Below are 25,029 nucleotides of genomic sequence, written 5' to 3'. Positions count from 1 at the left end.
TTGACAGCATAATTCCTTGTATATTTGATAGTCTAAACCATTAGCTAGGCTATATTTTAGCATCATGTCTGCCCAGGATTTTATGTGCCCCTTTTAAAAGGACTCCCTCATGCTTTAATGTGATCATGTCCATGTTATTGATGTGTTTGGACATGCATGAGTTAAATGACTATGGATAATGGAAAGAGAGAAAGACATATATGGGTCTGTATATATTCACTGGCAGGCTGTGAGGGAACACATATGGATGCTACACACAGCTGTCATCCCAGCTTTAAGAGTCACAACCATGTTTATCAGTCTGTAAAACATATCACAGAGCAGACAACAAGAGAGGATAGAGAAACTAATAACAGATTTACATTATAAGAACGTGTTTTCTGAGAAAAATATGTTTGATATGGATAAGGAGGCATATTTAATATATCGCAAGTCCAAACATACTGTATCCTACACACTTGGAAACAATTAAACTATTGTACACATTGTACTATGTAATAAAAATAATACATTTAATATTCATCAACAGTATTTAAATTATTTACTCACATTGTTGTTACTCGATGGTAATGAGCTGCCCTCTTGCTGTGTGAGTCCCCTCATCCGCCTGAGAAACCCCCCAAAATATCATAACTCCAGTCTAAGAGAACAAAGAAACGCTCAATATAGTGCATGATGATTCACAAATGGCCCCCAGTAATTACTGTATCATCCAGAGGAGCTGTTAATTTTAAGAACATTTTGAAATAAGCTCTTCATCAACTCCACTTCTAAGGGATTATACTGTACTTGTAAGAGGAGGAAGGGGTCGTGTAGCTGCACTTTGTTATCCAACAACACAGCAACACAGAGCTGCCATTAGCTAATCAGGCTAAAGTAAATTAAAAAGTAACATGACATGTAATGTAGGTGGGATATATACAGACTTTTATTTGGTGCTAGATGCAGGAAATAAATGGTGCAATATTAAGTAATCCAAAAAAAGAGGAATATCTTTCTAAAAGTGATAGATATTAAGTATGTTTTTCTTCTTTTTCCTTCATCTATTGAATGAAATAAATCAATTTAATACATATTACATATATTTTTTTATAAGATTTTGAGGTTTAAAGTGCGTTTCTTTGTCTTGATTGTGATTTAAATCATCCAGCAGGGGGCAGTATGCACAAAGCTTTTACACTGTAAACAGCCGCATTGGATGAGTACTACAAAATGAGTGCTTGTGGGATAGAAAGACCACCGCACAGACCCACAGACCATAAAGAGTAATTATTCATTGTACAGTCCAATAATCCGGCCCATATAAGCTCTGTGACAAGCACTTTCAGCTCACACGGCTTGACTCGATCTGTAGCAGATGTCTTCTTAGAAAAAAGGAAGGATATCCTGTTGTCAGACACAAACAGATCGAGTATAATAAAAGAGGATTTTGTTGGTACATGATGTATAAAATATGTATGGCCTACAGATTTCCCATTAGGGGTCAAAGGGCCCATCCTCTCTCACTCAATCTTATGTGCCATTCAGCCGTCGTTCAGGCCTGTAATCCCAAACTGGCAAGCCTCTTAGGAAAGATGATTTTCAATCTGCAGAGCATGTGGTTTCTCTGTTCGAACACATGGCTGTACAGCGTCCCAGGACTTGTCATTTCATGGGGAACAGCTGTCAGATGTCAGATTTCAGCTGATTCTGCCTCAGAGGAGTGCCAGTCACTGGTGCTGACTGTTTTCCAATACATAAAATGAAGAAAAAAAAGAGCAATATTCTTTGTATTTCCCTGTAGGCAGATATCTTGCTGCATGGTGTGTATGTTATAGCATCATTTCATATGGATCTGGGCTTCCCTCTTGAGGCTGAAGGGTGTTAAGAAAAATACTTTTAATTTGATCATTCTCTGTAGTCATTCATTATTTATAGAATATAGGAACATAAAAAGAGGGCTTTCCTTTATAGATACATAATTACAGATGAGTTAATTAAAAAGATAAGAGACAGCAGCAACGTTTACAAGGAGAAGCATCACAATCCTATAAAGCACGTGCACCTGGTGAAGTAAGCAGCTGCACGTCTTAAAAAAAGAAAGGGTGGAGCATAGTTACAGGGATGCAGACCTCTCTGAAACATAACAACAGCATCATTTCCCACAGTCTTCCATTGCTGCGATCTGTGGGAGCCAGAAGCGAGCCTCGCAGCGAGACGGACGTGCAGTCCGTCCAATGGCGTCGCTTTCTGACGCACGACGCCACAACGCGGGCCAATGCAGCCCTTCAGAGGGCGGGCCTTTCTCCTTGCATTGTGATTGAATCGGACCAGTTTGTATTAGTTGGACGAACAGGGGAGCAGGAAGAACGGGGGGGAAATCTTTCACCAAACGCCGTGACTGTGGATACCGGGTGATTTACTGCTCCGTCATGTCAGATGCGGGATTTATGTGAGCTGCAGCCGGGCGCGTCAGATCGTGACGAGTTTTATTGTCTGCGGTGCCTGAGTCTAAGGCTGCATTTGTAAGGATGCATCGTATGATAACTGCGCAGGGATGCCTCCGCTGAACATGGACAAACAGGGCGGCTGTTACAGTGATGAAGGCTTCTTCCTTTTTGTTTTGAACACGGGCCACACGCAGAATCACTGCATCGCTCGATGTGAGCAACTTAAACGCTCCTCGCATCCGTCGTTCCCATGAAGAACATTGCGCAGTGCAGTGAAAACGGGATATCGTGTTGTGGATTTCCATTTGGTGGTGAATATATTACCTAATAAGCTAATATTCAACTGGGTATCACTCCCCAGTACAGGCTGTATACATCTCACAGAGCGTGCTGGTGCTCAGTCAATGTAAGGAGCTTGGTCCAGTGGTGAGAGCCACTTTCCTCGGGTACAGATGAGAGGCAAACAATATCATCAACCACTGAAGTTGACAGCGCCCTGGGAGAAGGATGCTGGCTTTGGGAGGAAGCTTAAAACCTACAGGAATCATACCAAGATAATAGCACAGCCGGGGATCGTGATGAAAGTCCTCCGCAGGAAGAGGATTGTGTTATTTATGGCCTATTTCTTGCTGCTGGTGCTCACTATGCTCAACTTGGCTAATTATAAATGGACTAAAGAGCCACAGCAGTGTAATCATCAGATGAGGAGCACCACTTATCAGAGCAGATCTGACATTCGCTTCCTGTACAGGCCCTCCTTGGCTAAAAAGAGACAGCTTATCTACGTCCTGACCACCTGGAGGTCGGGGTCGTCCTTCTTTGGGGAGCTTTTTAACCAAAATCCTGAAGTGTTCTTCTTGTACGAGCCGATGTGGCACATCTGGCAGAAACTGTACCCGGGTGACGCCGTGTCTTTACAAGGGGCAGCGAGGGACATGCTCAGCTCCTTATACCGCTGTGATCTCTCTGTTTTCCAACTTTACAACAGCCCCGGGGGCAAGAATTTCACCTCGCTGGGACTATTCGGGGCCACCCTCAATAAAGTGGTGTGCTCCTACCCCCTCTGCTCTGCCTACAGGAAAGAGGTGGTGGGGATGGTGGATGATAAGGTGTGTAAAAAGTGCCCCCCTCAAAGCCTTAGACTGTTAGAGGAGGAGTGCCTAAAATATAACACTATAGTCATTAAAGGGGTACGCATTTTGGACGTTAACGTGCTGGCCCCTCTCATGGAGGATCCATCCTTGGATTTGAAGGTGATACACTTGGTCAGAGACCCGCGGGCGGTGGCCAACTCAAGGATCAAATCCAGGCATGGTTTGATTAGGGAGAATTTACAGGTGGTCCGCAGCAGGGACCCAAAACTACGCCGGATACCTTTCGTGGATCCGGGCCACAAAGCCAACAAGAAGGACGGCTCGGATTATCACTCCATAGGAGCCATGGAGGTGATCTGCGACCGCACCTCCAGGACTTTGAGGACTGCCTTAAACCCACCCAGCTGGCTGAAGGGGAAGTACATGGCCGTGCGGTACGAGGACCTGGTCGAGAACCCGGTCAAGACCTTGCGGAACATCTACCGCTTTGCCAACCTCACCACCAACCACGACATTGAGTCGTTCGCGTTGAACATGACCAGCGGCTCCAGCTCCTCCTCTAAGCCATTCATAGTGTCGTCCAGGAACGCCACACAAGCTGCTAGTGCATGGAGAACAGTGCTCAGCATCCAGCAGATCAAACAAGTGGAGGACTACTGCCACCACTCCATGTCTGTTCTAGGGTACGAAAGGGTCAGAACAGCCGGGGAGGCCAAGGACTTAGGCAAATCACTACTGACACACTCCAAACTGTGAAAACACACTCACCAACAAAGACCTTTAATTTAATGTAACGTTCTGCATCGAGTGCCGTTTCCTCTTATTGTGGAATAAAGCTTTACTTTGAATCAGTGTCGGAGGAGCTCTGCTGGCCACATTTGGAATGTATCATGTTTCCCTCAGTTGAATTGCAGTGGTATTTGAAGGGACCACTCCTTTTATACTGGAATATTGGATGTGTTTGACAATGCAAGGCCTACAAAAAAAAAAAAAATCGACTCAAAAAGTGAAGCTGCAACAAAGAAAAAAAAAGAACAACTGTAAAATTCATGTATCTTGTTATGATGACACTTCAAAGTGGATGTTTTGGGGTTATTTTTGAATGTTCAAAACCTTACAAAAAACCTGTTTTTTCAGTCTCCATACTGTCTGTACAAGTGAAAATAGTGAATGAAAGAAAAACAAAAAACATCTGATCTAAAAAAAAAAAAGAAGCTCATTGCTAATGTTACTTGTAAGATCTGGTTGAAGTCAGAGACAATCATTCGACGATGTGCCATAAGTAGAGGTGTGATGAATAGGCTACATCAGAACAGCAGTAGTTCTATTTCTAGATTTAAAAAAAAAAAGGATGTTTTGATTTTTGCCACCAAATCCTCGTAGGATGATTTCATGCACTGTGGACAATGTCATGGCTCTGGAGCTGGAAAGTCTTCTCTCAGTGTCGGTGTAAGCAGTCTGTTCTACCATTTCAAATGTTTACAATTGCTTGCTCTTATAAAAACACATGATCTGGGAATATTGCATTGAGTAAAGTTCACAGTTAACAAGAAAGTTTACGCATCTTGTGTCGATCGAACCTGCACTGCTTTACATGGGATCAAAACATAAACACAGGTGGTTCTCAATCTCTGGTGCATGAGGCAAGGGTCCCTTAAAAAGTCAGAGCCTGACCGATATATCCAGGGGGTCGATATTTCCAGGCCGATATTTCCAAGCCGATATGGGGCTATCAAAGACATTAGAATCAGCCTGTACGTTTCCTAATATGCACTGATGTGTATACATTTACGGAAACTCTTATGTAGAACAATGCTCTGGGGGATTTAGAAATGCTACAACCACAAACCGTAAAATCCACAATATAAGTTGAACCGGAATATAAGATGCAGTCTGTTTTGGGGGTATTCCAGAGGGATATATTTATTAATAAAAACGTGTATACAAAATGTGTATCATTAAGGACACTTCTTAGATGAAAATATATTAAAAATGCATCTTTTACACTGAATTTTATGATAATTTTTCCAGCTCTGACTCAATAGAGTCTCTATAACACTTTCAACAACGCAAATGTAGCAGAACATCGCAGCTGAGCAGACAGTATTATGCACTGGAATTGTTAGACAATGTTTAATAATGTTAAATATAATTTAACAAAGTTAGAGAGGAAAGCTTTCTGCATAGTAATATTGGTGCATTTAAATCCGGCTTTAAAATTCACTGTATCGGCAGCCATATCGGTAATCAGTGATTTTAACCCCTCAAAATAGTTGGTGTCGTTCCAAAAATCCCATATCAGTCGGGCATTATTATAACCTGAATTAATTATGCTTCATTTTGCCTCCCTTTAACTTTTGAGAACCACTGAGCTGAAATTATATCACATTTATGCCATTTTCTTCAGAACTTAAAGCTCCTGTGAGGAGTTTTTTCCCTGGTTATGAAACAGACTGAAATTAATTCTGATTTCTCTTTATGACCTACAAAAGCATCAGCGACAAGATTGATGACTTCTTTACGGTTATTTTTAATGCCTGAAACCGCAAAATCAACACAAACAGAAAGTTCTACACAGGAGCTTTAAAGGTCCCTGTGGAGTGTATGTTGTAAACAATGCTTTGTTTACACTCAGCGTTTCTGACCAAAACAGCATCCATCATGGGGTCTAGATTAGGTTTATAATGTGATTTCCTTCCTCATAAAACAACAAGGCGACTTTTTTCTTAAGACTATAAATCCTGCATTGTTTACGTCAATATTTCCTTCTTGGGAATGTTCTCCTTACCGGCCTTTTGCTGGCGCATCAATGTGTTTCTTGACGCTTTAGATGAGAACAGTGTGACACCATTGTGCCGATGTGCCTCCTCCTGCACAAACAAACAAAACGTAACCATGACAAAAACATTTATCCACATTACAAGCGGTCAAAAACTCCACGGGGTGTATTTAAGAGTGTGTCATTGTTATTTGCGACAGACACAAATACTTTAATCATAAGTTGGTTGATGAAATAAGTGGTCACCTGAGGACTAATTCTGGGCCTACATGAGAAATTGCTCAATAAGCAAAATACATGGTACATCATCCGCATCAAGCTCACTCACCTCTGGTTCTTGATGCTCGAAAGTGCCTAAAAAAATTGTGCTCGGAAAGCTCAACAGCCGGCTTGTTTTCAAAACAAGGTTACACAAAAAAGTAGTGCAGTTTATTCCTCCCGCACGGAGACAGAAGCCGTAGCTGGGGGTGGACGTGCAGAAACATTATGGCTCATCAGAAGGAGCTGTCATTTCAAGAGGCGACTCTGCCGTCGAGTTTTCAAATGTCAAATGATAATTTTTTGGTGCTTTGAGCATCAGGGACCAATTGCATTACAGCGTGTCGGCTGGGGTCACCTTTCGTACACGCAGTAGCTTCAAAATCTTAGCGCATCAGACCAAAACTAGTCGGATTATACTCTGAATTAGATAAAACATGTTTAATTATGGGTTTTATATTGTGTAGGGGCATGTTCCTTTGAGTACAGAACTAAAGGTTGCGTATCTGCATCTGAGGCCTCGTGATGAAAAGCTGTTGCAATCATTTTTTCCTCTCTCAGAACAAGACTGAATTCAAACATCAGAGCAAACAAAGGAGAATACTTTGTATTCTTTTTGCAGCAGCGATTGAGAACAGAAACAGAGGAGCATTCCATAGATGCACCCATGCATTCACGACATAAAATGCCTCATAGAAAGGCCTCACTTCAAGGACAATGGCTTTATTAATATCAGAAAAACAGTCTGCATGTTCACAAAGCCTAACCTTCACAGGCTGGGACTGTACAGCCTGATACACACGAGAGAAAAAGGGGGCCCTGGGATTTATAATGACGCACTCAGAGAGCGGCACAGTGCAATCTATAAAGAAGTCTCACATGCTGATTGACCGTTTTCCAAATGCTGTTAATATACTCGGGCGTTTGGACGTTTTCTAGCCCTCTGCAGGAGGACAATCAAGACGTGGAGCGAGATGAGGGGTAATAAATTCAGTAGAATACATTTTGAGTGAGTTAAAAGGATTGCGGTAGGAAAACAGTGCAATAAAAGTTTAATAAGGAGTTGGGGACTAGTGAAGCAGAGTTGGAATAAAAATATCATTTGAGCTGATTAAAGGAAATAGTAAAGCTTTCAACCACAGTGGATGTTTTAGGAGCAATTCTCCCTTAAGCAATGAAAGTAGCAGGAAGCCACTCCACAGGGGATTAATGTGTGACTTCACATGTTACATTTTTACCACAACTGTCCCATATTAGTTTTGCTTTCTGTGTCTAAAAGTGCACACAGAGGTCAGTTTGTGCTTCCTGTTTGAAGACATTAGGGACATTTGTTTTGCAGCTATAAAAATTCCTCGAAACTGCAGCAAAACAAGGCAAGAAAAATCAAGAAAAAAAAAGGAACAGAAAGAGCAACGGCCTTTGTTTTTTCCTCCCTCTGTGAGTGTGTCTTTGCATGCGTGTCAGCACAAGGGGGGTGCGTGACCTTTCACGAGCTTTTGTAACTCCCAGTCGGCTCCTCTCAGATGGCCCGGCCAGTGACCCTATTCACCGTGGGAGGCAGGGCCTTAGCCTTGGGACACAAAAGCCGATAAGCTAGGGGTTAGAAGTGACTCCTGGAGCCTCAGCCCTCCCTGGAGAGCACCGCAGCAGTGCCGAGGCCCAGGTCTCCCTCCAGCAGGTCGTCCTGGTGCTCCGATGCAGAGTCGCTGCCTATAAGCACAAGCTGGTGCTCTTCCTTCTCCAAAGAGCAGGTGGAGTCGTCTGGTTCGGTCTCACACTGCTGCTCCTCATCCTGAAGTGGAAGATTATAATTTATTTGTATTCTCTGAAGATGTTCCTGCTCGTAGCAACATAAGGGAAGGGCTTACCTCCTGGATGTGGGGGCTGCTGAAGAGTCGGGCGAATACTCTGCAACACTGAGGCAGTGAGTCTGTCAGAGGAGGGCCGCGATGTGTCAGCAGCGGCTGTAGGTATCTGTGACCTTGTTAAGGCGTGATGGCAAAGGTGTTTACGTGTCAATGACAGAGACGAGGAGAGAGGAAAACGGTTTGCTTTGAGCCTTTTACAAATCTGCCTTCAGGCTATCATAAGTCAGAACTGTATGGATTTTAGCATCAAACTAGGGGCACACTTTGTGAGTATGTGTAAAATAAATAATTGCAGTGCTTTAAGGGTGTATTTACGACGGCTCATAAAGGGTTAGAATATCAAGGTGTAACTTCCTAACTTTAGTTGCTCAGCTGTGTATGTTAAAAATGGGTAGGGTTGAAGGAATTCAGGGAATTTCCATTGTTTTAGCCTCAGAAGCAGGAGTGCTAATCAGGGACTAGTTTAAGTGCCTCACTCTTCACCAGAAAATAGCAACTAAAAAACATCATCATGATGCTTTTTTCTTGCACATCCTGCACAGAACAACATCCTTGTTTAAAGATCCAAGTCTTCGCCGCACTTCATATATATGCAAATGCATGCAATTATAGTAATTCAACACGTCACTCAGTTGCACGGCGCCGTGTCTGAGTCTGAACAATGACACAGCAATTTTCTCACTGACATAAGTGCAATAAAAAAATCTAAGCAGTTATATAAAACCTTGCTCATGCCCTTATAAGGGCATTGTCTGCCGTCAAGCTACAGCGGATTCTCAACATACTGCAGAGTTGCATATTAGTCATTCAAGCTTTAGGTGTTCGTGCTATTTTGGTTGCTAAGTTGTTAGCATATTTAATACACAATTAGTAGCTCTTGTCTGCTGGGTGGTTGTCTTAAGTGATAAAAGCCCACAATGAAATATGCAACAATAAAAAGCAGGGAATCGTCGACAAGAACAGAACAGCAGAGGGCTTGATAGGGATAGAAATAATGAATGATATTTTACACTTTTGGAAGTTTTGATATCCATAAAAAGATATGTGTGTGGTTTTAAGTACCAGAAACCACCTCAATATAATCCAACATCTTGTATTACACACGTCTCTCAGGAGCTCTAGCGAGAAAAGGGCGTTGGTGATTTAATCGGTAGCTTCTTTGTAAAACTGGTTTTGCATTGTGCCTGCTCGGGGAAGCACTTTTATGACGGGTATAATTCTGCAAAGAGAGCTGAAATGAGCCGAACAGACGTGGTATTTTAAAGGGGGGGTATTATGCTAATTTCAAGCTTCATATTTCCCTCTGTGATGCCTGTGGAGTAGCTTAGCAAAATTTACAGTTAAAAAAACTTTTTCTCACTCTGGTGCTCTGTGCAGGCCCTCATACATCCTCGGCCTGAAACTACTCAGTCAGCTCTGTCCCTTTAAGAAGCCCCGCCCCCTACAAGCCCACTTTCTTCTGATTGGCCAGCTCTCTGAAAACCTGCCGTTCACAGCAGCCTTGTACAGCTTTTTCTTGCCCATTTTCCGTCTTTAAGCTAGCACAATTTATTTATTAATTTTCTTTAAAAGGGAACGTGTAGAGTTTAAAACATAAATGTCACCATTTGATGCACCGTACCAGATTATAGCTTTAAGCTAATTCGCGTCTGTAGTCCCTTGGCAGGTCAAAACAAAGTTACACAAAAAAGAACACACCATAAATACAGAGCTACACACAAAGTAGCACATTAGCAATTAGCAACCACATTATTTATACAGCATCTTTAGCTTTATAAAAAAAAAACTTTCACTTTCTACAATATGAGACCTTAAACTCTTGACTGAACTCTTAAACTTGCACTTGACTGACAAACATTGTTGATAAAGGTAGCCTCTTGATATTGAACCCTCTAACACTTTTTTCCAGGCCAGATCTCTGCATACAATAAAACCCAATCTGTATAAATTTGACTCTTTAACCTCTCCAAAAAACACCCCAGTTAGTTTCAGCTGAGAAAAAGAGTTCTGATTAATAATTGCCCCTGTGCATGTGCTTGTACTCTGCTCTTGTGCCTCGAATAAAAAGGGAAAACAATACTTCACCGATCCCATAATTTCCAGATTGAAGCAACCTTTGTACCTCAGAGCCTACAATGAATAATGTGCAACTTAAAGGGGGCAGACAAGTACACAATCCCCTGGCAGGAACACAAAAATACAAAGAGAGAAGAGGAAACTGATCTAATGTGTTATTCTGTGCCAATTCTTACATTCTGGCGGTGTTATCAGCAAAATGCATGAGGTGGCAATTATGGGCACAATTCTGCCAGCTAACAGGATTTATTTATAAACGTCTCAAATGAGAAAGAGGGGGAAAAGAAGGAAGGGTTGGAGGAAGTAGAAAAGGGGGTGGAATAATGACTTCCTAAGGACCTGAAGGAGTGAGTTGTCCTCTTGTCGGCACGGTGTCCTTCTGTTCCACGCTGGCATAATACTAGACAGCGACGGTAATTATAACTGCTAGAGCTGCTCCACAATGGTGTCAGGTTGTTTTTTGTGTGTGTGAGTGTGTATGTGGGGGTAGAAGCTCAACTGCTGCTTCAGCTATCATCTCAGCAAGTTCATTCTCCTCCTACGTGTCCCACTCGTACCTTTTCCTGACCTCTCACCAGTGGAGGAGAGTACGTTTACTGTAGTTCAGTGCAGTTTTTGTACTTCAACTCAAGTACTTCTATTTTTGCTACTATAAGGAGAGAAAGAGGACATAATAATGCACAAGTAGGAACCAAGAACACACAGAAATTAAAAAGTAAAAATACATTGGTAAATACAATACTCGTATCTGTCTATGACATATGAAGCTAATTTTGATTAGCTCTTGTCAAGAAAGCTTCTAGACTTAACGCTAAGCTAAAGTCATATTTTTTAAGATAATATAAATAAACTAAGCTAAGCTATGCCAAACTCAGCTAATAGCTGCTAGCTGAAGCTGCATATTTAATCGTTACATGAGAGTTGTGTCGGTCTTCTTGATTAGGTCTTGGAAAGAAAGCTTCCAGTCTTTACTCTTTGTTACGCTAAACTGAGCTAAGCTAAAATAAGCTAATACCTGCTAGCTGAAACTGCATATTTAATCGTTACATGAGAGTTGTCTCGGTCTTCTTGATTAGCTCCTAGAAAGAAAGCTTTCAGTCTTTATTCTTTGTTATGCTAAACTGAGCTAAGCTAAAATAAGCTAATGGCTGCTAGCTGAAGCTGCATATTTAATCGTTACATGAGAGTTGTGTCGGTCTTCTTGATTAGCTTTTTGACAGAAAGCTTCCAGTCTGTACTCTTTGTTATGCTAAACTGAGCTAAGCTGAAATAAGCTAATGGCTGCTAGCCGAAGCAGCATATTTAATCGTTACATGAGAGTTGTGTCGGTCTTCTTGATTAGCTCTTTGAAAGAAAGCTTCCAGTCTTTACTATTTGTTACGCTAAACTGAGCTAAGCTAAAATACGCTATGTCACCATTTGATGCACCGTACCAGATTATAGCTTTAAGCTAATTCGCGTCTGTAGTCCCTTGGCAGGTCAAAACAAAGTTACACAAAAAAGAACACACCATAAATACAGAGCTACACACAAAGTAGCACATTAGCAATTAGCAACCACATTATTTATACAGCATCTTTAGCTTTATAAAAAAAAAACTTTCACTTTCTACAATATGAGACCTTAAACTCTTGACTGAACTCTTAAACTTGCACTTGACTGACAAACACTGTTGATTAAAGGTAGCCTCTTGATATTGAACCCTCTAACACTTTTTTCCAGGCCAGATCTCTGCATACAATAAAACCCAATCTGTATAAATTTGACTCTTTAACCTCTCCAAAAAACACCCCAGTTAGTTTCAGCTGAGAAAAAGAGTTCTGATTAATAATTGCCCCTGTGCATGTGCTTGTACTCTGCTCTTGTGCCTCGAATAAAAAGGGAAAACAATACTTCACCGATCCCATAATTTCCAGATTGAAGCAACCTTTGTACCTCAGAGCCTACAATGAATAATGTGCAACTTAAAGGGGGCAGACAAGTACACAATCCCCTGGCAGGAACACAAAAATACAAAGAGAGAAGAGGAAACTGATCTAATGTGTTATTCTGTGCCAATTCTTACATTCTGGCGGTGTTATCAGCAAAATGCATGAGGTGGCAATTATGGGCACAATTCTGCCAGCTAACAGGATTTATTTATAAACGTCTCAAATGAGAAAGAGGGGGAAAAGAAGGAAGGGTTGGAGGAAGTAGAAAAGGGGGTGGAATAATGACTTCCTAAGGACCTGAAGGAGTGAGTTGTCCTCTTGTCGGCACGGTGTCCTTCTGTTCCACGCTGGCATAATACTAGACAGCGACGGTAATTATAACTGCTAGAGCTGCTCCACAATGGTGTCAGGTTGTTTTTTGTGTGTGTGAGTGTGTATGTGGGAAAAGGTGCTGAGTAGCTGTGTGGGGGTAGAAGCTCAACTGCTGCTTCAGCTATCATCTCAGCAAGTTCATTCTCCTCCTACGTGTCCCACTCGTACCTTTTCCTGACCTCTCACCAGTGGAGGAGAGTACGTTTACTGTAGTTCAGTGCAGTTTTTGTACTTCAACTCAAGTACTTCTATTTTTGCTACTATAAGGAGAGAAAGAGGACATAATAATGCACAAGTAGGAACCAAGAACACACAGAAATTAAAAAGTAAAAATACATTGGTAAATACAATACTCGTATCTGTCTATGACATATGAAGCTAATTTTGATTAGCTCTTGTCAAGAAAGCTTCTAGACTTAACGCTAAGCTAAAGTCATATTTTTTAAGATAATATAAATAAACTAAGCTAAGCTATGCCAAACTCAGCTAATAGCTGCTAGCTGAAGCTGCATATTTAATCGTTACATGAGAGTTGTGTCGGTCTTCTTGATTAGGTCTTGGAAAGAAAGCTTCCAGTCTTTACTCTTTGTTACGCTAAACTGAGCTAAGCTAAAATAAGCTAATACCTGCTAGCTGAAACTGCATATTTAATCGTTACATGAGAGTTGTCTCGGTCTTCTTGATTAGCTCCTAGAAAGAAAGCTTTCAGTCTTTATTCTTTGTTATGCTAAACTGAGCTAAGCTAAAATAAGCTAATGGCTGCTAGCTGAAGCTGCATATTTAATCGTTACATGAGAGTTGTGTCGGTCTTCTTGATTAGCTTTTTGACAGAAAGCTTCCAGTCTGTACTCTTTGTTATGCTAAACTGAGCTAAACTGTGACATATCATCATCTTTGCAATATAAAGCATTGTTGGAGGTTAAATTACTCAAGAGCATACAGTAAAATTAGCTTAATGCAGATCAGCTACCAAAATAAAATGCTGTTTGTAGGTTAACGCCTCAATGCCAACCCAACCTAATAATGCATTTAACACTCTCAAATGGACCATACTGCATAATTATAACTTCTACATGCCTCTCTCACACAATACAAATTGTGAACAGCATGTATTTACTGTTTGTGCCACCTCCCTCTGTTATGTTTGGATGGTATTTTTTATGCCTTTATACTTTGGCAGATTATATGATGCCATAAATATAGGGAACATCGAGAGATTTACCTCCCAAGTCACACCACAGGCCTCCGCAGAGACCAAACCAACACTATAATACAGCCACCCTGGGTCTCTTAAACACCGGTGGCCTGTGGGAAGCCAGAGCCAAAACAAAAACACAGTGTGCAAACTACTTCAGCAGGAAGGGCTTTGATGTCCATCAAAATCACTGCTTACGAGTAAAAACATTTGTCCTAATGAGCCTTAAAGCCAGGCTGACAGGGAAACAGTTAAGGAAACAGCAGTACGCCTGCAGGATGAGACACCAGCAGGCCAACATGAAGCTCAATTACCTGTCAGCAGGATCCAGGCCGGGGCTCCTCTCACCTGGTCCACATCAAAGCGGTTTCATAATACGTTTTTTTCCCATCATGGGAGACATTGGCTGGGCCTTTCATCTTGCTCAGGGCCTCTCTCATCTCCCTCTCTCTCTCTCTCTCTTGCACACATTTCCATGCAGATACGCACATTATCTCAAACCAATATGTAGACTTTTAACCACAGCCTACAGGAATGGTGATGATGTATGTTGTTACTGTGGTTACACAGATTGCAATGTTGTGCTGCAAGGGCCATATGTCAAATGTTTGCAGTGTGTCATATTATGTGTGTTAGCACATTTATCAACTCTCTGGCTGTCTCTAACATTAGAGAGTCAGCCTGGCTCTGCCCAAACCTAATCATTTTTGTACAGATTAAACAACCAATGTCTTAAAAGTGTTATATTTAAAGTGATCATCTTGAAGTTCTGAGTTTCGTTCCCTTTGGCTGCACCTTATGCCGATAAAAGGCAATTGCGGGAGCGCATGTCCCAGATAACCAGACATCTACGGTTGGCTACCTTTGTTACGGTTGTGACTCTTGATTTTCCTCGCTGACGGTCACTTTTTCCTTCATTTTTAGACTGTTTGCCTTCATCTGAGGGTCGAATTTGCTTCTTTTTCTTTGGATTGTCACTTATTTTTGAAGTTGTATCTGTAGTCATCGATCTTTTCTTTGTTTGTTCAGCCATAGTAGATTACCGGAGACTGGAAAAGCAGCCGTTTAGCTCCGCCTACCCTCTCTGGCAGACCAACCACTGCTGACTGATGGAAAACGCGTTGCTAACTGGGTGCCGATTTTTTCCACAAATATCGCCACAGACACCCAGTCCATAATAATACTGTATAGGCCATATACCATAGGCTCAATCACCATTGTGTTACCTCATTTGGCGATAGATAGTGACTTAACAGACATTTATTTAATTGAAAATTGATTATAAAGATGATATCTTTAAATAGTAAGCAAGCTGATTACTTATTTCCAGACTTTATGCTAAGCTAAGACGACCTATGAGCTGTTGCCTTGGGCTACGTTTCTAAAACAGTCTTGAGATTGGTGTCAATCTTCTCATCTAACTCTTAGCAAAGCTAATTAGCCTATTTCCAAAAGGTCAGTAAGACTCTACTTCTCATACATGCTGAAGTCATCTTACAAAACGGACTATTTACAGTTTTTCTCTCCCTTCTACACAGCTGTTCCGTGTATATTATCAGAATTTGTTCAATCCTCTGTCACATTACCTTCTGCTACTCGGAGGGTTGCAATCATGCTGAAATTACATCAAATATTGACTAAGAACAGCTTCACCAGTTCGATTGAACGTTTAATTAAGGGTTTATTTCTGCAAAGAGTTTCTCTAAGTAATTGTCAGTCAGCAGTCAGTTCTGTGATAATTACAGTTTGAATCCATGCAGTCAGAAGCTGCAAGGCTAACAACAAACCATGCAATGTAAAGTAAAGGTGCCATCTGGTTAAATGCTTTCCAGTGATCTCACAAGAAATTCAACTTTTTCTGTATTTTGCGGTTTGACAGCCTGAACTGAAAAAGAGCGAAACTTAAAGCAAAAAAGATGGGCTTAAATGTCCTTGGTTGTGATGTGAAGCACAATCTTTGTTAGAGAGTTGGCTGATTTTTTATCACTCATCTAACACCAGGCAGTGAGAAATGGAGGTGGCAGCAGAATCATGTTGTGTGGAGGCTTTTCAGCAGCAGGGACATGGAGACTTGCGAGGACAGAAAGGAACAATGAACAGGCACTTCCCGAGAAATATTTCAGCATGCGACACATACGAGCGAAGCAACAGTATCTGAAATATCCTTTGGAATATCTAAGAAATACTTGTAGGTAATTGTTCACAGATGCCCCCAAAATAATAAGGTTAAGATTGAGATGGCATGCAAGGAACGTAAACATAGAAAAACAGACGTAGCCAGAAAACCTGAGGCTGTAATCGCTGCCAAAGTTGTCTCCAGAAACGGATTACAGCAGTAATTTAATGCATTTCGTAAGACATCATAAATACAGATGCTCGACTACATAAATTCTGCTCTACCTAATCATTGTGTCATAATGATGTTATGCAAGAGAATCTGACAGCCTTAACGTGATTCAACAGGCCGAGAATGACGCATGTTTCCCTGAATAAGAAAGAACTGTTGTGATTAACTGTGAAAACAAATCATAAGATTTAGATTTTTGGGAAAACAGGAGGACTGTGCTGATGTTTTTTTTCCAATAAACAGGGTTCAATTTACATGTACCCTTTAAGCTTCTCCAGTCCACAGTGAATGGGTTAATGGTTCTCCAACACTGTCCAGTCATATATTATATAACCCTAACTGTTTTTCCACTTTAAATGCGCTTCTCTCTAAAAAAAAAAGTACAAAAATGTAATATTAATATTAACGCACTCATGCATTAAATGAAAACTCTAAATGAATGCACTGGCAGACCTGCATCTCATTGTTTTTCAGTGGAGACAGAGTCCATAAAGTAAAATGATGTGCTCCCCGCCGCGCACAGGGGCCAGGTCACGAGGCCATTAAGTGGTAAAATTCGATTAGCGTAAACGTAATGCAGTCCTCATGAAATTCTGCTGCAGAGGACAGCACCGCTTTTTAACTGCCGAGTGATTTAACTCGTTCCTCTGCTTACAGGAACTCAGCTCACTTCAGTTTCCCCTGCAGTCAACAGCAAATACATTACTGCAACAGTTTCACATCTTAGGGAAGAACACTCATCCACTCTTCTTTCAGAGAGTTAAATGAAAAGATTGTGAACCTTCATGCCTGCACAGTACACATAAGGCTATAGCTGGTGGCTTATTAGCTTAGCTTAGCATAAAGACTGGTAATAAGTGAAACAGCCATTCTGGTTCTGTCGGATGCTAGCTCGGTTAAATAACTCACCCAAACTTGTTGTTGTTTTGTTTTTTAAATATCAATATATTCCTTTAATTAAATGCTTCCATAAGCTGTTGTTAGCTTAGCATAAAGACTTGTTACAAGGGAAACAGCATTCCTGTTTCTGTCTGAAACTAAATTGAAGTGGTGGTTTTACTTAGTCCCTTCAAGACTGCAGGAAGCTGCTTGTTAGCTGAGTCTGTTAGCTTAGCTTTGCATAAAGACTGGTAATGAGGGTAACAGCCATTCTGGTTCTGTCTGATGCTAACAAACTGAAGTGATGGTTTTACTTCAGCACAATAACGCCCCCAAAACTTTTGTTGCTTTGGAAACTGTTTTTCAAAATGCCAATATATCCCTTTAATGAGAAGCTACAGAAGGCTGCTTATTAGCTTAACTTAGCATGAAGACTAGTACTAAGGAAAACAGCAATCCTGGTTCTGTCTGAATTTTTAGAATTTTGGAAACAGTTTTCAAAATGTCAATATATCCCTTTAATTTAATTTGGCGGAAAGCTGCTTATTAGCTTAGCTTGTTAGCTTAGCTTGTTTTACATTTAAGGATGCACACTGATTCACTTTACTTGCCGAGAGTTACATGAAAAGATGGATTATACTTTCATGTCTGTAGACTAAACATCAGGCTACAGCTTGCAGCCTGTTAGCTTAGCATAGCATAAAGTCTGGTCATAATGGAAGCAGACATTCTGGTTCTGTCCAATGCTAAAAAATGGTGGTTTTACTCTGACAAAAAACACTCCCAAAACGTTTTGCTGTTTCGAAAACAGTTCTTCTGAAATGTTAATATATCCCTTCAATAAAAGCAACAGAAGGCTGCTTGTTAGCTTAGCTTAGCATGAGAACTAGAAATATGGAAACCAGCAATCTTGGTTCTGTCCGATGCTAACTAAATGTAAGTGCTGGATTCACATCAAATAAAAGAACAATGTCCCCAAAACGTTTCAAAACGTGTCAGTGGAAATAAACGCTGTGGAAAGCTACTTATTAGTTTAACTTGTTAGCTTAGCTTACATTTAGGGATATATAGTAATTTACATAAGGCTACAGCCAGCAGATTTTTAGCTTAGCTTAGCATAAAGACTGGTAATAAGTGAAACAGCCATTGAAGTTTTGCCCGATGCTAACAAATTGAAGTTGTGGTTTTTACTTCAACAAAAAAATGCCTTAATATTTTAAAATATCCCTTTAATAAGCGGCTATAGAGAGCTGCTTGTTAGCTTAGTTTAGCATAAAGAGTGGAAATAAGGGAAACATGTGGTTCTGTCTGATGCTAACAAAATGAAGTAATGGTTTTACTTAGACAAGAAAGGCTCCCAAAACTTTCTGTTGTCTTGGATACAGTTTTTTAAAATGTCAAAATGTCCCTTGAACGCATACATACTTGAGTTCTAATAAACACTGTAGACCCATTTCATGTTATTTTCCAAATGTGAGAATGTGTATACACAGCCATACACAGAAACACAGTTTACACTTCATAGGTGCTCTCAGCCCACCCACCTGAAGTAGATTAAGAGCTTCCTGTTTGTTCCGCCATCACAGTACATAAGGGCCTTTCTTCACGTCCCTTGAAATGCAGCACTCTGCTATTTTCCCTTCTGCTCCCTCTATAATACTACTCAGCTCCACAGACTGGTGCATTAACCATTGTGAGGGCGAGCAGATGTGGGAGTGCTTTGGAGAAGAAAGCAGTGAAAGGATACTTGTAGTCCAGGCGGTGCCACAGGCCCCGTGTTGTGTCTGGCCTCCCGGTTGCGACCTGTGGGAGAACCATGAGAGAACCTCTGTTACTCACAGACACACAAAGGGGCTCTGGATGTACTGCCTGATGGAAATGCTGGAAACCTGCACCGCTGGATGGTCAGCGGGGCCATATCGGATGACCTCAAGTCCCCCAAAACCTCCCCAAAGATCTCTTTTCGTTACAGTTAGAACACGCCCAAAGCAGTCCTGGTGCAGAATCTCATTCTGGGCAAATTAACATTTACCCATTTCCATGAGAAAGAGCCCTGCAGCTCGGCCTCACCTCTCCACTGGGATCCTCCTCCAAGCCTAACCAGTCATGCTGCCTGTCCTTTCAGCCCCTCTGGCCTCATAATGCCAGGGAGCTGCCCAGACCATGTCCCATTCACGCCGTGCAGATAAGAGTTGGGTCAAATAAGAAGATGAAAGAGAGGGGATGGTGTGCTGCTGGGAGGAAGCAGCGATGGTAAGGTGGGAGGATGGTGTGTGTGGGGGGGGGTGCGGGCGTGCCTGCACAACAAAATGACACACTCAGAAGGCCTTGGATGTGCTGCAGACTGTCATTTAGCAGGAAGCAAAAGTGCATTTCCTCCTCGTGAACTTCTTCTTCGCTTTGATGTCATGCTGAGTTAAAATAAACAGCAGAGGCGAGATTAAAGGGTAGAAGCAAATTCTCTGTCTCTGGGCGAGGAAGGAAAATGTAAATCCCTGTTATGTGTAGAGTGTGCATTAAAGTCTACCTTTACCTTTCACAACTACTGAAACTCCCACATCCTCAGATCATGACACATTTCCGCCCTGTAGCACTTTTGCGCTGATTAAAAATAGCTCTTAAGCAAATGAAGTTTCATTGTCTTTCAATGTGATCGCTGCTCTGCGCAGCTTACAGCACCTGTAAACATGTGGAATCAATGTGTTTATAACAGTGAAACTAAGGCTGTTTAACCTGCGTAGTTTATTTTTAATTATAAGATTTGGTGTCTCAAAAGATATGATTAAAAATTATGTTTTCTTTTGTCATTTTTCTCTTCATATTTTGGAATTTAGACCTTTATTTTGAAATCTACTGTTGCCCGAAGGGACTTGTCATAAAATATTGATCCCCTGAATACATAAACGTAATCAATAAAACTATAAAGAGAATAATTAGGACGACTGTTTGCAATGACATCAATAGTTTAAGCGTTTTAAAGTGCACAAGAACAACTGCTTACCGTCTGTAATGCATCAATATAGAGTAGCTCTAATGAAGGACAAAGGACATACTGTACGATGTTAGCAAACAAAGCACCTTGGGTATTATGGCTCTCATTGTAAGACTTGATTCAGAAGAAATAGAGACAGATTTATGTGTTGCTGCCTGGTATATAAATGTTTTATAACCTAAAATGTTTGTTTGCCTACTGTTTCTATTGTTGAAAAGAATGGACGTCATGTTTTGTATGCTCTCCTGGAGAGGGAAGCTGATAAAGCATGACAATATTTCCTAAAGCTACTTGCTACAAAGCTGCACAATGTTTTGCTACCGTTTCAAGGAAAAAGCCTCTGTCAGTCAAAGCTGGTGTTCTCTATAATCGAGAGAAGCAATAATATTTGAAATTGGCGTCATAGCTGTGGAGAAAGTTGTACAAACAGCTCGTGGTTTCGCCCATTCTACATTCCTACAACACCCAGCGTGCATTGTGCCCCTCCCTCTGAAAGGAACGGCCCAGCGAGAGACGCTGGAGTGAAATACTACTATTTTCGCTGCAGGCAACGGCTCAGAGCGGGACAGAATCAGAAATACGACTAGAATATACCGGTGGATCGTCTAAAAAATCTTCAGGTCTGCAGTCTACATTTCAAACCTGATGATTTTGAACAGACATGGGCCCGTTGGAGAAGCGGATAGCGTCCTCCAAATGCCATAATGGCATTAGCTCCCCATAATAGCTTGATAGGACTGAGTTTGAAAATCGGCGAACCGGCCCTTTAATTGCAATTGCAAAGACAGAAACAATAAACAGAGTGGTTTACTGAATAGTCCCAAAAGGGCGTTTTTACCTCGAAAGAAAGGTCCTCTGGCTGTTCCTCTGCGTCCACATCCACTCTCGTTCTGTAGAGGAGGAAAATGTACAGTCAAAGTCTGATTCAATAACAAAGAGACAGGAACAAATCCCCAGGGTTTGATTTTCCTCTTAATGTGAAGCCATACCTGTTCAAACAGTCTAGCCTCGCACCCCAGGTGACTTAGAGTGAAAGTCTCGGCTCAGTTTGAACATGACCTTTGAAAATGTTTCACCGAAATCAGCCTCGTCTTCCGCATCAAACAAAGAAAATGTCAGACGGATAAACGTTTGATAAATGACAAACAGCGTTGCAATTATGCTTGATATTCAGCGATTATCACCTGTCGAGGTGTGACCTTACAAACCTACAGAAGAGGCCTATACTGCCTTGCTTTGAAGTGAAATAAAGTGACTCAGCAGCAGCTACTGACAGCCTGCATTATCTCAGTCTGTGTTTGCACACATCCCCTGCATTTGCACATACACCAAACCCCCAACCTGCAGCACTTTCACAACATCTTTTACCCCAATCTGTATGGTATATTTCTAGCTTTGCACATAATGATAATTGCTGATATATTTTCCTAGCATGCCACCCAAAAATCACAACCATTTCCCAGTTTTGCAGCAGCCAAAAAAACCTCCGATCGGTGCACCGTGGGTGTAAAATTTATCACAGAGCTTAGAGGGGAAGCTGGCTGTCGATGCTGCTTCCTTCAGGTCAGCAGTTAGCGCTAATAGCCTAGCATTACTGCAGCAGGGCTCAGGACATTTTGAGATACCCCACCACTATCGCTGTGTGAGTGTGTATGTGTGTGTGGTTTTCAATGTGCTGACGCTAAAGCCTTTCCAGAGAGGCTTGTGCAATGAGACAACAGAGAGGAGATTATCATCAGAGCATTAGAACGCTGCGACTACTAATTTTTGTCTTGGCTGCTTTCCCTCCACGATCCATCTTCTTCTTTCTCTGGTGTTTGTCTTTAGGGTGTTGCTGTTTCTCCCTCTTAGATCAATGCTCCTTTTGTGAGTGGTTTGCAACCTTACAGGCATTACCAGCAAATATCACAGACGTTATTGTGCATTGTCATTCATTTAATTTCATGCTGGCTGCGGCCTTGCCCAACAAATCATGCAGCCATTTCTCTTCCACACTATTCCCCTCCTTTATCCACACCTACATCCTCTGTCTTCCTCTCTACACATTACTCTACTTTTACCCCATCCATCTTGGTCTCTTCCTCTCCTTTCTCTCATTTTTTTACCCATTACTTTGCCATTTTTCTTTCATCTCTCTCCTTACAAAGGTCTTCCACTTCTCTCCCTTCATTTCTCTCCCTTTTTTATCATCTCAACATCCATTTCACTCCCTCGTATAACTCTTCCTGTCTTTATCACCTCCTACCTCCTCTTAATCCTGTTTCTTTGTTTCCTCCTCCCACCATCTCCCTGCTTCTGTCTTTATTTCCTGCCCACCACATGAATCTATTCTTGTCAGAACAGTAGAAAGAGGTTGGAAAAGTGTGCTGAAATTGCAAATTAGATTAAAGAATATACTTAAGATGTTTTTTTTATTAAGCACAGTCTTTCTGGGAAGTTGTTTCGGTGCGGCGGGGACACATGGCGCGTCACCTTCAGCTAGCAGGGGATGCGTTCCAATGCGACGTGCTCCGTCACTGAGCTAAGCTGATCGAAAGAGGAAAGGGCAGATAAGGGAGTGAGGGAATGAGCGAGAGAAGGAACACATGCTGAGGGAAGAGAAGAAAGAATAGAGGAAGGAAAGTGAAAAATAAAGTGACATGAGAGTGACAGAAAGAGCTGGTGCTGCTGGTGAATGCGTGTTAGAGAGGGAGAGATGGTGAGTAAAAGACTGACAGCCGAGAGAGAGAGAGAGAGGGAGAGACGGATATAAAAGAGAAGAGAGTGAGAGGAATGAAAGAGATAACATGGCAGGGGGGTGTTTGTGAGCCGGACGCCGTCTGCTTTGTGTCTCGGGGAGAATATTTAGCTGTCAGCCAGCCGGCTCTAACACTATGGTGTTTTTGAATTGATGTGACCCCTGCGCCCTTTTCTTCTACATGACATACAATAAAGACAAGTGGAGTCCAAAATGATCTAAATGCTCTGTGGCCCAAAGTTCAGGGAAATAAATCCATAAAGAAGAGACAGTGGACAGCCAGAGGCACAAACTGGGGGAGTAAAGAAAGTCTGTGTACTTTTCATAAATGCATATTTCCTGTGTGACAAGTGAAAAGATAATACACTGATAGACTGATACAAGTTTCAAAGTCTAGTATTTTCATTGTCAGTAAGGCCCCGTGTCCACATAGCGCCAGAAAATTGCTGGCAGGGTGCTGAAGAGAGCTGGGATGAAGCCCTGCACGCGAGTTTTGTTTCTATGACAACAAGCTTACAACGCGGTGGGCGATAAAAGCACAACACTTACAACATAACACAACATTTAGTGTCCGGCCGACCTGCTCCCACAAATAGGCTTTTCGGTCTCTATTGTGATACTGCTTGTTTGTCACGTACAGCCCCAACAGCCAAAACAAGTTGCTCCTCCATATTTGGTGGTAACCAGGGTGACGAGTGGCGCCCCATCTGATTGGTTGCCTGAAAAAAAGCGGCGGTGGGGACACCAGCGCCTTCCCTGAATAGCTCAGAGATTTTCAACTCAAAGCGCTCGGAGCGGTCGCACAAAAAAGGCGAAGCTTTCTGAAAAAAGACGCTAGGTGAAGCGTTTTATTTTTCTGTAGGCGGCCGCATACGCTCTGTCCTCATTGGGAACAATGAAAAAAGTGCTCAGAAAAAGGTTCTATGTGGACACAGGACCTAAGGATAGTCTCTGATAAGGCTAAACATTATAAAACATATTATATTATAAAACACATTCAAAATAGTTTAAATGCTAGAAAGTTGTGTCTTTTTGAAATTGCAACAGAGTTGATCTGTGATCTGCCGATTGGTCTAAATCTGGGATCGATTGCTTCTGTCTTTTGTATGTTTTTAATATTATACATATTAAGGCTGTACTAACTTGCTTACATGTTACGCAAGCCTGTTAAGAGTATGTTAAGGAACAATTTGAGTATGTTAAAGTTAAGTTTAGCAGAGAGTAGTGAAGCCTGTGTGTGCGAGCAGAGCCCCTGCTTGGTCACAGAGGAAACCCCTTAGCTGTGAGTGTTAGCATATGAGTGAGCATATTTAAGCTAGTTTGAGCTAGTTTGAGCTTTGCAGTATATGAGAGAAATTCAGCCTTATGTTTCAGGTAAATTATGTGTAGTATTGTAACTGATATTGACTGACCACTTTCTACTCTCTACCTACATGTGGTCATTTGTAAATTGCTTTTAAATAAATTCTACTACAGCTGTTGCTAAGGAAACATCACCCTATCGCTCTCATGATTATTTCTCGCTATTTTTCAGGTCTGTTGTCGATTTTTAAGTGAGTTATTTTGGCTGTAGTAACTTGCGAACATGTCAAGCGTGTCAGAGGAATGTTAAGCTAACATTTTGAATGAGTTAAAGTTTAGCAGAGAGTAGAAATGTGTGTGTGGGTGCGGTTGGAGTCCCTGCTAGGTCACAGAGGAAACCCCTTAGCATCACAGGTTTTGTCTTTCTACTTTGAGCTTTACAGTAATATGAGAGAAATTCAGACGTGTCAAATAAATGATGTGTATACTATTTCAAACTGAGTGTGGACTTTCTACTCTCTACTTGTAAAATACTGTTTTTGCTGAGGAAACATCACCCAGGGACCTAAAAACGGCCGGTTCTGGACAACAGCTGAGTCACAGATTCTTCTGTGATGAGCCTCCATAGAAGTATAAAATCCTCCCATGTCCCAGTTACCTCTCCAAATAAGGTGGAGCTCCCTATTCTGCAGGGAAATCACACCCTGGCAATAAAAACCCAGTCAAAGAGAAAGACACAATAGATTAACTCAATCTGCCCGCAATCTGGC

The 25,029-nt window shown here is 41.6% G+C and overlaps 2 protein-coding genes across 2 annotated transcripts in view; one reads left to right on the top strand and one right to left on the bottom strand.

The window, feature by feature from the left end:
* The first annotated feature begins 2,310 nt into the window (after positions 1-2,310).
* On the top strand, positions 2,311-5,077 carry chst2b (carbohydrate (N-acetylglucosamine-6-O) sulfotransferase 2b). Its single transcript, XM_069666999.1, has one exon. It carries the CDS (start codon positions 2,882-2,884, stop codon positions 4,277-4,279), a length of 1,398 nt encoding a protein of 465 aa, XP_069523100.1. The 5' UTR covers positions 2,311-2,881; the 3' UTR covers positions 4,280-5,077.
* A 3,104-nt stretch (positions 5,078-8,181) lies between these two features.
* Positions 8,182-25,029, bottom strand: part of LOC138595763 (sodium/hydrogen exchanger 9-like) — a 72,857-nt gene continuing 56,009 nt past the window's right edge. Inside the window, exons 14-17 of the mRNA XM_069667175.1 lie at positions 21,059-21,087; positions 18,976-19,031; positions 8,429-8,534; positions 8,182-8,352 (exon numbers count right to left, since the gene is read on the bottom strand). Coding sequence (XP_069523276.1) covers positions 8,182-8,352; positions 8,429-8,534; positions 18,976-19,031; positions 21,059-21,087 — 362 coding nt within the window. The remainder of the gene's footprint in view (positions 8,353-8,428; positions 8,535-18,975; positions 19,032-21,058; positions 21,088-25,029) is intronic.

Source organism: Semicossyphus pulcher, unplaced genomic scaffold (genome assembly GCF_022749685.1).
Source record: "Semicossyphus pulcher isolate SPU_LCO1_2020_fin unplaced genomic scaffold, fSemPul1.0.p SCAF_18, whole genome shotgun sequence".
NCBI lineage: Eukaryota > Metazoa > Chordata > Actinopteri > Labriformes > Labridae > Semicossyphus > Semicossyphus pulcher.
Note: the sequence above shows the minus strand (reverse complement) of the source record. Positions and strands in the feature narration are given on the sequence as shown.

What these genes read in the sequence shown, in the direction of transcription:
- chst2b (XM_069666999.1), top strand. Translation starts at nt 2,882, where the DNA reads ATGAGAGGCAAACAATATCATCAACCACTGAAGTTGACAGCGCCCTGG.